This window comes from Grampus griseus (genome assembly GCF_964374135.1).
Source record: "Grampus griseus genome assembly, chromosome: 11".
Taxonomy (NCBI): domain Eukaryota; kingdom Metazoa; phylum Chordata; class Mammalia; order Artiodactyla; family Delphinidae; genus Grampus; species Grampus griseus.
This window is the reverse complement of record NC_139005.1, coordinates 84,034,583-84,051,868: the sequence shown is the minus strand read 5'-3', so window position 1 is coordinate 84,051,868 and position 17,286 is coordinate 84,034,583. Positions and strand designations below refer to the sequence as shown.

The 17,286-nt window shown below is 47.3% G+C and overlaps 1 protein-coding gene across 1 annotated transcript in view; it reads left to right on the top strand.

Annotated features, from left to right (window-relative positions):
- The window catches only part of PAH (phenylalanine hydroxylase), a 71,326-nt gene that overhangs the window by 23,916 nt on the left and 30,124 nt on the right, over positions 1–17,286 (top strand). Inside the window, exon 4 of the mRNA XM_082665054.1 lies at positions 13,107–13,195. Within this exon, the coding sequence (XP_082521180.1) occupies positions 13,107–13,195 (89 nt within the window). The remainder of the gene's footprint in view (positions 1–13,106; positions 13,196–17,286) is intronic.

Here is a 17,286-nt window from a genome sequence, read left to right as displayed (position 1 = left end):
ACAATGAGACAAGACCCACCTCTTCGCATAGGCCATTGAAGCATTTTCCAAAAGACACCTCCGAGGCCATCCTAGGAGACCTCCTCTCTTCCTGCTCGTGTCCTCCTGTGGCTGTAACCAAGACACGGAAGTCCATCCTGGGCTTCTGCCTTGGCCAAGGGTGCCCAGCGATGCACAGGGTCTCTGGTCACTGGGGCGCGTACTTGGAATTCCTCCTCAGAATAACCCTATCTGCCTTCCTTCCTCTTCCACCTCCCAAGTGAGCTGCTGCCCTGATGACAACGGACTTCTCTTGCTTTTCCGGCCACCTGCTCCCAACAGGGGCCACAGGCCCTCAGGGCAAAGGGCCTGCTGAATCGTGGGTCAAGCTCTGCCTCTGCTCAGAGCAGGTAGAGGCCAGGCCAGCTGGGGCCCTGGGGTAGGAAATCAAAGCAACTGACAGGCAGGCAGGCAGCCCCCTGGGGAGGCAGGGAAGATGCACAGAGATCAGCTGAAGGGCTGGCAGCCTGAACGGGAGGCTCCGAAATAGGATGTGGAAGAACAGTTAGGAGCCCAGACTCCGGAACCAGGATACACACTTGGTGTGACTTTGGGCAAATTACTGATCACCACAGTCTATCACTGTATCAGATGGGAGTACGAGTCTCTGCCTCACAGGATTAATGAAATAACACCAGTGGAGCACTGAGAACAGCACTGAGCATGTTTAAGGGCTTAACAGAAGTTCTCTATTCTTAGCATTATCATCCTTGTTATTATGAATTATGACCTGAGCACGGGAGCCATGAAAAGCCAGCCTGTACACAGCTACGTTTTCGGAGATTCTGGGAACTAGAAAATAACCTCACAGGTCAGGCGGCCCAACAGACTCCTTAATTTTTCATCATAAAAAATGGAGGCCGTGACTTGCCTTAAGGCACAGAGTGAATTCTGTGCAGCTGTGGGCAAGCGGATGTCTAACACTGCTCTGTACCTGGCACTGTGCTTGGAGCTGGAAGGAGAGAGAGTCAGCACGGCCCGTTCCTCGTGAACTCATAGGCTGGCGAGGATGACAGGACAGCCAGGTGAATACAGAAGAGGGGCGGGCGCTGTGATGGAGACACGGCTGGTGGAATTGGGCCTCTTCTCCACTTTGGACTCTGAGGACCCAGCAAGTGTGAAAGTGAAGAAGCCAACGTTCTGACACAGAGGCACCACATCATCAGTGTTGGGCTCGTCAGAGGTGGAACGTGGCACAGGTTTGATTCCCTGGTGGGGCTCAAAATGGCAGGGCGTTGATGTTTAACGTTGGATTGGTACTTTACCTAGTGAGGAAAAAACTGCTCAGACTAACCCTTTAAAACAACACGTGTTTCTCGACCCTTATTGCTTTGGATGGTTGTGCACTCTGTCCCGTATTGGCTGCCACTCCCTGACACGGTTTCCTGACCTTCATGTCCACGTAACGGACCGGCTGATCTCCATGCAGTGATGCTGAAACAGCCCAGTTTTGCACCTGCTGAGAGACACGGGCCCTTTGGGTGTCTGGGGTAGTTTTTGTGAACTGGAATCTGGGCCCAGAAACAGACCTTTTTAGGGGAAACAACCATCCCTTTGCAGAGTTGTTCTTTCCGTCCAACTCCACGGGAGGATGATTAGAAGAAGAAAGGCATCATCATAGATCCGAACCTTTGATTCTTTCACTTGACAAAATGCCCTTTCTATTGAGGGGCTCAGATCTCAGGGGCGAGTCTGACAGCAGGTTGAAGGGGAGAGATCTGAACCCCTCAAATCAATTAGGCTAAACCACTTTCCATTCTAGTTTTCAAACCGTTCAAAAGGCCGTGTGGGCGCTAGAAAATGAAAGTTTTCAGTTTCTTAATTGCTAAAGTTCCCCACCCAAAACAGCTTAAGGGAAGGCTAATTATGGTGACATGTTAAAGAAACCCCAACCTTCTAAAATGCCTCCTAGAGAAGCTGATGTGAGTTTAATAGGATTTTAATCCAGAGAGTCTTTTGAATACTTGAGGTCTATTCTCCGGCTACCCTCTCTCCTGATGACCTCAAATCCTTCTTCAACCCAACATGAAAGAGCATTAATATCTTCCATCGATCAATCTACTAATCCTTTTACATTTCCCTTTGAGTCTTCTGCATGACATTACATTGAGCGGGGGCAATGGAAAATTCCTACATGGAGGCAGATTGCAGCCAGGAGCAGCAGATGGACAAAATGACTTGGCTAGACAGAGGTGTAGGATCATCACCTTTTGAGAAATTTATCCGTTTGGCGTTATTTTCCAAGAGCAGTTGGCCATTGAGTAGATTTCGTTCATGCTGTGGTGGTGATTGTAAGGGTCTTGCTGTGGCAACAAAGGGAGTCCAGACTGCCAAGACAACTGCGATTTTCTGTGGGGAGTAGAAAGACTATTTATTTATTTATTCATCTCTGTATCTACTACCTATATCTAGCCTAGGGGCCTTTATGATTTTATTTGTCTTCTTATTTGGATTAATTCCTGAAGCAATGATTTAAGTGGAGAAGACGAAGATTTAATTGTGAGACAACAAAGTAACATCATTATATTTATTCCTTCCCTCATATATGCCCCTCTCCCCTCCCAGCCCTCTTGAGTGTTTCCCTCTTCTGCTTCAACATTGCTGCCGTGAAAGGCAGTGCCACGATAAGGCTGCAGTTTCAGATCCATCGTGGGAGGAGGAAGGATAGGGTTCCTCGGAGGAGTCTGCAAAGCCCCTGGGATTTTGGGCAAAATGGTACATGTGCACCTGCGTGCATATTTTTTAGGAGAGAAGATTTTCAATAGGGTCATTGTTCCCAAAGAGTTGAGACCCTGTAGAGAGAAGCTGCTTAGGGCAGGAGGGGGTCCAGATGGTCGGGGGTTTTCCCCATTTCCGTCACCTGTGCCTGCTTTTCCTCTCTCTCTCCCTCTGCTCCTCTGTTCTGTTTCCATCATCTTTCCTTTGTCCCCCTCCTCACTTCCAAACCTCCTCCCATGCGTTTCATTCAGCCCCAAGTGTGCCTCACGGCTGTAGATGTTCGTGGCCCTGGGCCTGCAGGAGACCGAGGGTCGGCATGTTTGCAAAGACACGCAGGAATGATTGACAGCCTTTTCCAGCCTACCGGGCTGCTTCCAGCCTGCGTTGATGCTGCCGCAAGTCCTCTGGCAGCTGAGGATGGGACTTTCGTTTCCACTCTGCCTCATCGGGACAAGCAGACTCGCAGCTGAGAGGATAAGCCCATTGAGGGGAAAGTGGCATCAGCCCTGCAACTGGAAGCCGGTCCAGGGCTTGCGGCTTCGCAATCTGTCAGAGGCAGCTCTGTTCGCTGGCAAGGGAAGATCCTGAGTAAATGCTGTGTTTGTAGCCAGTCTGTTTGCCAGGTTGCAGGGCTTCAAGCTGAGGAAGATCATAAGGTTGTAAGCAGGCTTTCATTCTAACAGGAATTCCTTATTTGCATGCCAAATCCAAACGATTTTCCCCTTAGGTTGTCTCATGGAAGCTTTGCCACAGTCAACTCAGATAGCTAGGGCAACAGATAACATGATTCTCATTCTCAACATTAGGAAGCGAGACAGTGGTACACTTGAACCGTGGTGTGGATTTTGGAGTCTTTGCTTTTCCAGTTCAGTTCCAGGGCTGTAGCTGTTTTGGCCAAGTTACTCGCCCTCTGTAGGCCTAGCTTTTCTCGTCTGTAAAATGAAGATATCTGTGTGCCAGTGCGGCTGTGGGGATTCTGTGATACACTTTGCACAATGTGCCTGGCATGAAGGATCCATGCAAAATGGCCAGTAAACTTGTCCCTGAGTCTTTTCTAAGGATACCCGGGAATCTTACGGTTGAGGCAAAGCCAGAATCCCCAAACTCCTGATCTTTGGTAAAGAAAGGCCACCATGATGTGCTCTTTGGATTGTGAAAATTACAAAGAATTAGACTGAGAACCCCTTTTCTGTCTGTGACAGGTGTGTTCCCTCGACTGAAGGGGTAATAAAGGAATATGAAATGATTTTAACTGAATGTCAAGTTGCCATTCATGCTGGATTGAGGGAGTATCATAGCAAGTCAAAAAGAGCAATTAGTTTAGAGTCGAGAGGCAGGATTTGAATTCCTGTTCTGTAAACTGCCAGCTAGGTTTGAATCCCATCTGACTCCCTAGCAGCTGGGAGACCTCTTTACCTCTCCTTCCTCATCTGTGAAATAGACCTAAGACCCACTTGGCCACTTTCTGGGGCTCATGGGGTCTTCGTGCAAGACACTCTGCGTGTTAGGGTGTTTGATGGATTGAGTTGAACTTGCTTGAGTTGAACAGGCCCTTGATATTGTTCCTCCTTAAGCCTCAATAAGGGGGGAGCTTTATGATCTATAACCTCAGCTTAATGTCAGACTATTTGCCACCACCGGCTCCATCGGGTGGACACACTGACCAGGCTAATAACACAGAGGGAGTTGGTGGCCGTCACCCCCTCACTGGGGCCAGCCTCACCTCGCAGCCGGGGAGATAACTTCCTCTTTGGGATGATGTGAGGGGCCCTGGGAATGGTATCTCATTCTCGAAGCTGACTTCCTGTGAGCATGGTTTGGACGCTTGACATTATCCACTTGGCCATGCGGTATATCGGAAATAACACTGGTCTAGGAAACAGCTTCACATTCAGCTTTTTCCCTCCCTGCTTCCCTTTGCCCCCCTCCCTTTTTTCCTTCTCTTCTTCCTTAGCACCCTGACAACATCCGTTACCAAAAGCAGTAACCTCTTTCTTGTTTTCATCCTCTTTGAAATATTTGTAGCCTTTGACCCCGTTTTCCCCTAGAATTCTCTTTTTTCTTAGTATTTTATGAATTACGTGGCTCTTACTTATTAAAATCCTGACGATTGGGGTTTTCTTCCTTTTTCTCTTACTATTCCTTCTCAAAAACCAGAGTCTGCTTTACCACCTTCTTCTCTTTCATTCACATTTATGCCCTAATTCGGTTGGTCATTCATTCATGCAACACGTATTTATTGAGCATTCATTCAGTGGCAGCCACACGGAGGGATGCAGTACGGAAAACAACACACATGGTGCCTTGACTCACATGCCTTATGGTGTAGGAGGTAGTTGCTGTTTGGCCATGTCTATGCAGGGACAGGGAAGTGGGCGTGTGTCAGGAGCACCTAGGAGATACACTGAAGTCATTCTTGGGCATGGTGGGGAGAGGGGGAGCAGGGCCAAGGAGGGGCTCCTGGAGGGGGACAGACATATGGAAAAGGCTTTAGATGCATTCTGTTTGATCCAATGGAGGTTGTCTGTAACTCCAGCTGTAAGTAGCCAGTAGTCAGATCTCAGGGCAACGTGAGCGCTCAGAAAACAGAATTCAGTATTTGGGAATATGGTGGACAACCTGCCAATAGGCACGTTTATAAGATAAGTGACATCTTAAAAAGGCTATGAGGAGGATAGCTCCAGGTTAGCTTGGTGATTGGAATAAATGCCCTTTTCTTTATTCATTATTTCCCTTGTATCTTTCACTCATTCCATCCATTTATTCATTTCCACTCCATTTCACTCTTTACTTCCTGCTAGGTTCCTTTTATTCATCTGGTTCTCATTCTCATTTTGACATGTGGACGGAGAGATCAAAGGCTTTGCCTGGGCTGTCAGTGATAAAAGTGGGCCCTGCCCTACCACGCCTCGGCTCCATCCAGGAGGCAGGGACCAGCTTGGCTCCGTCGGCCAGGGTTTGGGTCACCTGTTCTCGCCAAGACCTTCCTGAAGGGCGTTCCCTCTTCAAAAAAGAAAATAGAAACTCCTTAAAAGAGAAAACTAACCCCCTCAGACGTCTTCATCTGTTGTGATCAGCACAGCAAAGGCTTCTCTGCCCAGCTGGAGGCCATCGGAGGCTTCGGAGGGGACATCCAGGAGCCTGGGAAGAAGGGGTGCAAAACACCCTTCTATTTTGGGCCTAGGAAGCCGAGGATTTATGGCTCTCCCTGAGACAGCCTGGAGACAGAAGTCTGGGGCAAGCCTGGGTGCCTTGTTGGCGACACCCTGGGGCTGGTGGAGGGAGGGGGTTAGATAGGACCCAGGCTGCACCTTGAACTGCTATAAATTTAATGGGCCAGTTCTGACCCGCTGGCCGGGAAGCAGGCTCCAGCCAGGCCTGGGGGCTGCGGAAGGCTTTTGCTCCGGAACACCCCTGAGCCAGCCGCCCCTCGGCGCCCAGGCTGAGCAGTTGACCCCGACTTAATGAGACCACGACGTGGGTGGGTGTCCAGGGCCAGGTCTCCCTCGGGCTGCTTCCCTTGGAGTCAAATCAATATTTATTAATGATCCGCACCCCGCCCCCACCCCGATGTTTCTTTCCTCACAGAGGGCCTCTGTTGCACCAGCCTGCCCAAGCCATTCATTAACTGCGGAGCCCCGCAGCCCGCCAGCCCGTGGAGGGGCTCACAGGGGCCAGCCCACCGCGGATGTATTTGCAAAGGTCATTAATGAGCTAATCTGATTTAACTTTTCAAAACAGAGGCCTGGGTCGCTGGGGTCAGTCTGGATTCCCGGCTTTGTGAGTGAGACTGGGTGGGAGGGGAAGGGCCTGTGAGTGTCACTGAAGAAGAGAAAGGAAATGTGGAGGTGTCTTTGAGGAACCGAGGACTTAGGTGTTAAATAGTTACCTCCCCTAAAGCCAGGGGGGCTCGGGATGGAAGGTGGTGAGGACCCGAGGCTGTCCTAGGGATTTTCTTCAAGCCCCTCTAAATTCCTGTGTTAGTTTGTCATCTCCTTCCCCTCTCCAGGCAGGAGAACAGAAATCTAAAGTCAAGGGCCGCTCACCTGCACCTTATTCTAAACCAGCCCAGCACAGCTCAGCGCACAAGTTCAGTGCACAAGCTACAGGGTTCGGATTCCCGCCCAGCCGGTGCTGTGATCTTGGACAAGTCGTTTCATCTCTCTGAGCCTCAGTTTGCTCATCAGCAAAGCGGAAATAATCGTGTCTACCCCCCTAGGGTTACTCTGAGAATTGAAACAGACAATGGAAGTAAAGCGCTTAGTGCAGCATCTGACGTATGGGACGCTCACAAAAAATGTAACTTTAAAGGAAAAATAGGTAACTGTGACTTTGGGGCCGGGGAAATGAGAAGAGCCCAGGTGTCGAGGATCGAGACACAGGTATGGGCCCTGCCCCTGCCACCAGTGGCCTGCGGAACCTTACTTAACCAGACAAGTGTCCCTGAGACTTTTTTTTGAGAGGTTCAAGTGTAATGATGACACAGGTCTACCTACTGGGTATCAGTGGCTTCTCATCCTAACCGAAGAGTAGGTGAGCGCGTGGCTGCCGCACCTGTTTCACGGATGAGAAGCCAGAAACTCAGAAATCAAGGAACTTTCTCTGTGGGAGGGATGGGTAGGAAAGCTGAAACTTGAACGCAGACCTACCAGCTTCCAGTCGGTTCTCTGCAGTCTCCTGCCTTTAGCACTTGCTGTCCGCACCCTGTTTTGCTTCCCAGCTGTGCTCAGCTGGGCCTCTTCCCCAGGCAGTGAGCCATGGCAGGACCTTGGTCCCCCCTGACCCCCCAACACCCAGAACTTGCCTCTCCTGGGTCTCATTTCCTTAAGCCCTGCTCGTCCCTGCTCCCCAGGCTGACAGCTGGTGAACTACTTCTCTTAATCGTCAAGCCCAGCCTGGGTCCTCTTTTCTACTGCAGAGGCTGTACCCAACGGCGGCCTCAGGGAGACAACACCTTAACCTCACATGAGGTCTGGGGAGGGGATGGGGGAACCGATTCAAAGGTAGGACTGGGCTGCTGCCTGGAGAAAGTGTGTAGCAGGCCCATCCCCCCTTATTACCTGGCTTTCTCTAATGATAATAATGATCACGATAGTGATAATAATACCAAATACTCATAATGTGAGTATCTGTGCCAAGCACTGTCCTAGCTCATTTAATCCTCACACACTCGGAAGTACATACTCTTACTATAGCCGTTTTACAGATAGGAACCTGGGGAACAAAGGGGTTAAGTAATTGGCACAAAGTCTCAACGTCTCAAAGTAGCCCAGGTGAGATTTGGACCCAGGCAGTCTGGCTCCAGAGTCTGTGTGACTATAGCCACAAAGCTTTGCCACTTCTCTAGCCTGCTCTGTGCTGGGCCTTTTCTGGATGATCATGGGGCCCAGAAGCCACTGAAGGCCCCTGGACTTGGGTGAGCACCCCATGGCCTCGCAGTGCCCCCTCCCCTGGGGGTCCCTGACAGTCTCCCTGACTAGGTCCTGGGGCTTGCTAAGCTGCTTCGACCTTTGCCTTCTCTTTGTCAAGACTTGAATCCTTTGAGTCTTTGCAGCCCTCTCAAGTTCTCTGATATTTTTTTCCACCAAGAGGTCTGAACCAAGCCATGTGGCCCAACTACAAAGTGTTTTCCCTTTGGAGGAGAGAAGAAAAAAAAAAAAGGTCAGCCAAAGCTGAAAATATGCTGCTCTGCTGCCCTCTGGCGTTCAGTTGGGAGCCGGCCAGCTTGGTTCACCCAGCTGTGAACCAAGGCGGGGACAACAAGGCTTCTCTCCGGAGTAGAGCCCTGTTTCTTGGGTGAGAGAAAGGGAAATGGTGGGGGCCATGCATTTTGGATGCTGAAGAAATGCAGTGGCTCTACTTCCAGAAACAAGCGAGGCCGACACATTAATTGACTGGAAGTATCAATATATTTTCATGTGTCCCCTGGCCAGCCTCAGCCCTCCATAGTTGGAATATGAAACCCAAAAGGGATTGCAGCGGCTAGTGAATCCCCCAGCTCGAATTTTATACAGGGGGAAACTGAGGCCCAAGATCAGGAATCCTGGTAACATCAGAGCCAGATTGAAAAGGAGCTTGTAACTCCAGTCTCCCTTCTTTCCTCCTCTTCCCCTCCTCCTTTTTCTTCTTCATCATCATCATTAAACTTTTTCCCATCCTAATTGTAAACACCGATTGAGCACTTACTGTGTGGGCCGGTCACTCTGCTAAGATGTGTCCCATTTCCTATAGCATTTAATGCATGCAATGATGGCAATAATAGGGACAGTTTTAATCCATTTTGTGGCTAAAGAAACTAAGGCTCTGAGCGATAAAATGCTCACTCAGTTACACAACAGAGTAAGTGGTTGACTTCCTGGCCTTGCGGGAAGACTTTCTACTCTGCTCCCTGCACTATATTAACGGCAGAGTAAAAAGAAAAAAAAAAAATCCCTGGAGCTTGCAGCTGAATAATACTAGTACAGACGTACCTCTTCTGTTGTGCTTTGCTTTACTGTGCTTCACAGATTCTGTGTTTCTTACAAATGGAAGGTTTGTGGCCGCCCTGTGTCAAGCAAGTCTATTGGTGCTATTTTCCCAACAGCATTGGCTCACTTCCTGTCTCTGCGTCCCAATTTAGTAACTCGCACAATAGTTCAAACTTTTTCATGATTATATTTGTTATGGTGTTCGGAGATCAGTGATCTTTGCTATCACTGCTATGACTCACTGAAGGCTCAGATGATGCTTAGCATTTTTTAGCAATAACGTATTTTTTATTTAAGGTATGTACATTGTTTTTTCATACATAATACTGTTGTACGCTTAATAGACTACAGTATAATGTAAACATAACTCTTATATGTACTGGGAGACCACAAAATTCGCGTGACTCACTTTATGGTGCTATTCTCTTTACTGCGGTGGTCTGGAACCGAACCCACAATATTTCCAACATGAGTCTGTATTTACTATGTACCAGACACTGTTCTCAACAAATCACACATATTAACTCTTTTAAACTTATGTTGTTTCTACAAAGTATACTTTATTATCCCCACTTTACTTATGGGAAGACTGAGGCACAAAGAGGAATAATCTGTCCTGGATGCCAGAGAGGGTAAATATAGAGACAGCATCCAAGCCTAGGCTGTGTGGCTCTGTTATCCAGGCCCTTAACCATGACCAGTCTGTGTCTCCCTGAGGCAAATAGGGAACCAGATCTGGGACAGATCTAGGAACAGACTCTGGCTATTACAGTCCCCTTGAGCCATGGCAAGGTCGTGTCATGTCTCTAGTTCCCTCACCCTGGGGTCTGGAGCGCAGGATGTTATATAAAATAGTATCCCCATCTCCTTGCACTGCTTTGTTCTTCTTCAGGAACTTCCCGGCATTGTTATATATTTAAATTTATTTATTGTTTATTCCTTGTCACCCTCACTAGAATATAAGCACCACAGGCATGAAGACTCCACTGTATTCACCTCTCAACGTCCAGTGCCTGGTAGTAGGGGATGCTCAGTACATAATCATGGAAACGCCTTTGGCAGGGCTAACGGCCACCCCGCCCCCCCAAGTCAGAAAGGGGTACAGCAGGAAAGGGCTGGGGGCAGCTGTTACTGCCAGAATTATGGATAATTTTTAGGCAAAAGAGAGACTATGAACGAGTGGGGATGGGCTGCCTTGGAAGTGAGGTAACAGGGCGACAACATGCTAGAGAACCAGGAAGGGTCTTGGAGGAGATCCCGAGTCCTGGCTGACTGCAATAGGATGTCCTTCCTCAAGCCCTTCCAAACTCAGGTAAGGAATAGACCCCATTTTCAGTGCTGACAACAGAGGTCCATTGTGCAAGGGAAGGCACTGGATTCAAGGAGAAAGAGAAGCTTGAGGAGAATTCAGGTGACAAAGTGGGAAGTCAGGTCCCATGCTAAGTGAGCAGAACATGGTGCGGAGTCATCCCAGACTCCAAAGTCTAGCCTTTGGGACCGCAGAGGTCCATGAAGAGACTTCCCTCCCTGTTCCTCAGTTTCCTCTTCTGTAAAATGGGGATACTAATAACTCCTACCTCATGGGCCTGTTAGGAGAATTGGGTGAGGTACGGTATGTAAAGTGTTTAGGACGGTGCCTAGCACGCAGCAAGAGCTATATAAACATTAGCTGGAATTACTACGTCTGTTCCCATTATTACTATCATAGGGAGCTCACCTTGAGAAGTGGGCTGGTTTTAGGGGCATGGAAGCCTTCAGGTGGGAAACTGTAAACACAATCGGGCCGTCAGGCTCCAGCCCTCACAACCACTGTGCGCCCCACCCCCATACCTGGCAGGACAGATTTTGCGATCCAGAACTGAGACCACAGAGTCATCCAAGCCCGAGTTCCAATCCTGAATCCACTGTTTCCTAGCAGTAGATTTGGGTTTGTCACTTAGTGTATTTGGGTTTGTCACTTAGCCTCTCTGTATCTCAGTTTTCTCATTTATAATATGAGCAGACCAGCAGTACCCACCAATAGTACAAATACTAAGTAAAGTATTTAGAATGATACTCAGTGTTAGTTTTTATTACTAACATAGGAATTAGAAAGCTTAGCATCTCAGATCTATGGAAACGAGGCTCTAAATGGACCGTCATTACTGCTATTCAGATAAGCATCTTCTTTTGGTGGAATGCAGCTGATTCCCGTCTGATGCCGTTGTTATTATAGACCATGGAAGACAGTTCCCCACTCTGGCCACTAGATGGCACGCATGTTCTTTCCTGCCCCACCCAAGCAGGGCCAGAATCAGAAATAACGTGCAAGAGATGGAAAGCTACCTTTTTGTGGGCCACTCGGCTGCACCCTTTGCCTGCATTCTCATTTACACCCCGCAACAATCCCCAGATTAAAGGAGATATTTCACCAAAAATGCTAAGCATAGAGGCTGGCACGTGGTAAGGTCTCAAAAAATGTTTGGGATGCTTTCTATTGCTGTTGCTGCTATTCTCCGTTTCACGGAGTTGGGACTGAGACACAGAGAAGATGAATAGGCAGCTGGGGCCGAGATTCTAAGCCAGACCTAACTGGCTGTAGGTTCAGCATCTTTTCCCCTAAACTTTCCTCCTTCCTTTCCCTCCATGCACCTAGAACTACAGTGCACTCCTGCCTGGTTCCTGACTGCTTGGAACTTACAGTTCAAAATGTCCTCGTCTGTTCATTCTTAGGATGACTCCACTCCCAGTGTGTCTTCTTTCTTGAAGACCACATACATTTAGGAGCTACCACCTGCGCTTCGCCCTGGGGTCCCTCTGCAGGACCCAGTCACTGTGGGTCACACAACGCAGACCCCATCTTCTCGCCCACTATGCTGCTGCTTCAGAACAAGCCCACAGATTTTTAGGTGCTGCAAGGCATCGTCAAACTGCCGGACTGCATTCATTCTATGTCACCAGTGGCTTTCAAATTGGCTTTGGCATCAAACGGTTTTGCTGGGGTCCCTGGGGGCCCTTTTGGGAGGGAGACTCATGATAGGAAGATGGGGTCAAGAGAAGAGAGCTCACGGGCTCATCTGTGCTTACAGTAGAACAGCTCTGTTTTACCTAATTTATATTCCGGAATATGCCTGAAACACATATTACATGAAATATTCTGCTGCTACAGTAAACCTTCAAAAACCACTCCACTATGCCACGATAGGTGGAAAGGAGACAAATTTTGAGATAATTCAGAGAAAATTTCCAGGAAAGAGAGTATGTTTAGGAATGTGTTTTCAAATTAGTTTCCAAGGTGCTAAGTGAAATAAGTCAGACAGAAAAAAAAAGTTAAATACCGCATGGTATCACATCTAGGTGGAATCTTCAAAAAGAAAAAAGGTAAACTCATAGAAACAGAGAGTAGATAACTGGTTGCCAGGGGCTTCAGGGTCGGGAAATAGGGAGAGGTTGGTAAAAGGGTACAAACTTTCAGCTATAAGATGACTAAGGTCTGAGGATCTAACGTAAAACATAATGACTATAGTCGATCACACTGTATCGCAGCAATGAAATTTGCAAAGAGAGTAGACTCCTCCCCCCACAAAAGATAAATATATGAGGTGATGCATGTGAGTGGGGAGAATCCTTTCACCACGTATATGTCTATCAAATCCCCATGGTATATGCTTAAAATACCTTAAATTTTTGTTGATTATACTTCAGTAAAGTTGAATAAGCAAATAAGTAAATAAAATTAGTTTCCAAGGAAAATAAGATTTGACTTTCATGGGTTAGCTGGGACCCCACTTGCCACCACCGTGGACTTTAATTGGAGCTGGTCCCAAGCTTCTGATCTCAGTGAGGCCTTTGGCCGCGTCCTGCCAATCTGCTGCTCAGGACTTTGCCCTTTCTGTGTTGCAGTGCCCTGGTTCCCAAGAACCATTCAAGAGCTCGACAGATTTGCCAATCAGATTCTCAGCTATGGAGCGGAACTGGATGCAGACCACCCCGTGAGTCATGGCCCCTCTGATGAGATTCTGTTAGTACCTTCCCTGCCGCACCGGACTCCCCGCCCTTCCTTTGGAGCCATGTGTCTTGGTTTGCTTGTACCACAAGCGTTTATTGAGTGCCTACTTAGACATCTTCAGCAACGTCGTTGTCATGGTTACTATTGTTGAAGCAAATACAGATCATTATCTACATCCAGAAACTATTGTTTACGTATCATATATGTATGTAAGTAATGTGTATACACACACACACACAAGCACACACACATATGTAAATTATCTTTATTTCTGACTTGGTCCAACTCCAGAGGTTTAAATCAAGCGTTCGGGAAACACTAAACTACTAACAACTCTGCCAGGTACGGTGGAGCTGTAGGCAGTAGTGACACTGGAACTGGATTTCAAAGCCTGAGAACAAGATGCTAGTCCAATAAGGAACTGGGAGGCTTTAGGAGCTGAGCGTACAGCATATGCAAAGGCTCAGCATTCTGAAAGTATCCGGAATATTTGGGGAATGGCTGGCTGGCGTGTTAGGTGTGAGCGTTTGAGAGTGTCAGATTATGAGCCTGGGCGGTGGGTTGTGGTCAGAATTGAAAAGATCTGATGTATCTGACAGAGAACTCGGACTGTGTCCCGTGTCCTTTAATATTTCTAAGTGAAGGACCGGGGTCAGGGATCTTAATCATTCCCCTTTTCTAGGGCAGAGGGTTCCAGGGAGGAGCAGCCCGTGGGTGAGAAATGCCACCATCATGTTGATGGTCTTTTATTCTCTGCCCAGGCAAATGGTCCCTCAATCTTTAAATGACGTGGAAGCTGTTTTCCTTCACAAAAGCGATGGTTACTGTAACTTACTGGGAGCCTCTGCATTTCATCAGGACTCTGTTTTCTTCTTCCATTGATGTGGTCTTTACAGTTGAGCAGGTTGTGAACTTGCTCTTCACAAGGGCTCTTTTCAGTAAGCAAAACAGACGTTCCCATTTTACAGACAGATTCATTAAGGCCCAACATGAGTAAATAACTTTTCTAAGGTCCCATGCTGAACTTTGGATTCTTTGACTCTTACCTCAGTGCTCACGGTGCCTGAGGACAAACATCTAGCCAGTGACAGAAATTCAGGCCTCTTCACAGAGACAAAGAGCAAGCTATTTCGGGGGTAGGCTGGCCTTTTAAAATATGAACAGTTGTTGTTCCAATTCAAATCTTAAACCCCTTAGCGTGGACTCGAAAATACAGAAAAGCATGAGGAAGGGAATGAAGACCATCCATAATCTCTTCTTTTATCTTATTTATTTTTTATTTCTCTTTTTTCTCTTGGTACTATTCTGCATTTTTTTACACTGAGAAGGTGTTTTATAAACAGAAGCAAAGGTGAATTCCCCCCCTGCTCCTAGGCTTCAGAACAGAAAAAACAAAAATCACCTATTACACTGTCCAAAAATAATCGATATTTTATTTATTTAGACAGACATGAACATATATGTGTTAAATGCAGTGCCACAACTTACTAACCAGCCCCCAACAGCGAGCTCGTAGGAGGTTTTCAGTCTTTCACTGTTACGATAATTTGGCAGTGAATCTTCCTGCCTGTGTGTGTGAACTCCCAGAGCTTCTTTGATTCTTACTTGTGAAGTTACTTAATCTAAGGATAGAAATTGGATTTCAGGCTCCCCACCTTTATTTAATTTATTAATTTATTTATTTATTTATTATTGGAGTATAATTGCTTTACAATGGTGTCTTAGTTTCTGCTTTATAACAAAGTGAATCAGTTATACATATACATATGTTCCCATATCTCTTCCCTCTTGTGTCTCCCTCCCTCCCACCCTCCCTATCCCACCCCTCTAGGTGGTCACAAAGCACAGAGCTGATCTCCCTGTGCTATGCGGCGGCTTCCCACTAGCTATCTATTTTACGTTTGGTAGTGATATATGTCCATGCCACTCTCTCGCTTTGTCACAGCTTACCCTTCCGCCTCCTCGTGTCCTCAAGTCCATTCTCTAGTAGGTCTGTGTCTTTATTCCCATCTTACCCCTAGGTTCTTCATGACATTTTTTTTTCCTTAAATTCCATATATATGTGTTAGCATACGGTATTTGTCTTTCTCTTTCTGACTTACTTCACTCTGTATGACAGACTCTAGGTCTATCCACCTTATTACAAATAGCTCAATTTCGTTTCTTTTTATGGCTGAGTAATATTCCATTGTATATATGTGCCACATCTTCTTTATTCATTCATCCGATGATGGACACTTAGGTTGTTTCCATCTCCGGGCTATTGTAAATAGAGCTGCAATGAACATTTTGGTACATGACTCTTTTTGAATTATGGTTTTCTCAGGGTATATGCCCAGTAGTGGGATTGCTGGGTCATATGGTAGTTCTATTTGTAGTTTTTTAAGGAACCTCCATACTGTTCTCCACAGTGGCTGTATCAATTTACATTCCCACCAACAGTGCAAGAGTGTTCCCTTTTCTCCACACCCTCTCCAGCATTTATTGTTTCTAGATTTTTTGATGATGGCCATTCTGACTGGTGTGAGATGATATCTCATTGTAGTTTTGATTTGCATTTCTCTAATAATTAATGATGTTGAGCATTCTTCCATGTGTTTGTTGGTAGTCTGCCTATCTTCGTTGGAGAAATGTCTATTTAGGTCTTCTGCCCATTTTTGGATTGGGTTGTTTGTTTTTTTGATATCGAGCTGCATGAGCTGCTTGTAAATTTTGGAGATAAACCCTTTGTCAGTTGCTTCATTTGCAAATATTTTCTCCCATTCTGAGGGCTGTCTTTTGGTCTTGTTTATGGTTTCCTTTGCTGTGCAAAAGCTTTGAAGTGTCATTAGGTCCCATTTGTTTATTTTTGTTTTTATTTCCATTTCTCTAGGAGGTGGGTCAAAAAGGATCTGGCTGTGATTTATGTCATAGAGTGTTCTGCCTATGTTTTCCTCTAAGAGTTTGATAGTTTCCTCTCCTGCAAAAACTAGAGGTAAAGTCGGAACATTTGGATGCCGGTCCCATCTTCCTGGGTAGGATGCAACCCAGTCCCATGGGGCCCTGGGGATGGCCAGTGTCGTACAAGGAGAAGCTTTACATCCCCTTTGACGAGTCAGTGTCGGGCCGTTCTGCCCTGGGAGCAAAGCATCTCCAAAAATACTGTTTCTAAGAAAAGCTGGCCACCCTTGACCCCGTACCTGGTATGGGCCCTGTCGGGTGTTTTCTCCTCTTCCCCAGCTGCCTCCTCCTTCCCTGTCTCATGTCCCATCTGTTGGTCACGTGCCTGGCTCACAGGGAACAGTGGGGGAAGAGGCCAGTCCTCAGATATGGCCTGTTCCCTCTCTTTATCCTCATGTCTCCTCAGAGGCAGTCGGGGCTGGACTTAAAACTCCCCTGGAATTCATTGTCTTTACAGATCCAGCCCATGTCTTTGGGTCCCTGGGCTCTCCATGTCATGCATTTTATCATAAAACTATAATTTATCAGGTACACAGTCCCCCTGACGAGGAGGCCAGGCTCTCTCTGTTCCTTCCTGTGGCTTCTCATCAGATCCCGGGAACTCACGGGCCAATGTCAAGAGTAAACCCTCCAGGGTGCTTCCCTGCAGCCTCTGGGCCTCATGGGGCCTGGCCCAGCCGTAAGGAGTGGCTGGGGTGTCCTCCCCGAAAGAACCCTCCATTCCTTGTGGTCCCCTGTTGTTCAGGATGACCTCCCCCTGACCCCCTGCCCTGGCAGCGTGCGCTGACATTGGACCCAGCAACTCACTTCAGGGCCTCCAAAACAGCCGCTTGGAGAAACGAGGCCAAGGAAGATTGTTCCTGAAAGGCAGGGTAAAGGGCATTTGCCTTTCAGCTCACTCGTGAAGCGGGACCGTGAAATGGGGTAGCTGACCTTCTTTCTTCTGCCAGCAGTCTCCCGCCTTCTCTCCTTCCCTTCTTCCTTCCACAAACATTTATTAAGCGAATGACATTCACAGCTAGCATTTCTTACACGTGGACTGTATGTCAGGCACTGTGCTAAATGTTTTATCCACATTTTCAAAATTTAAATGTTAGAACCATCCTGGGAGGATTGTATTTTCTCATTTTCAGA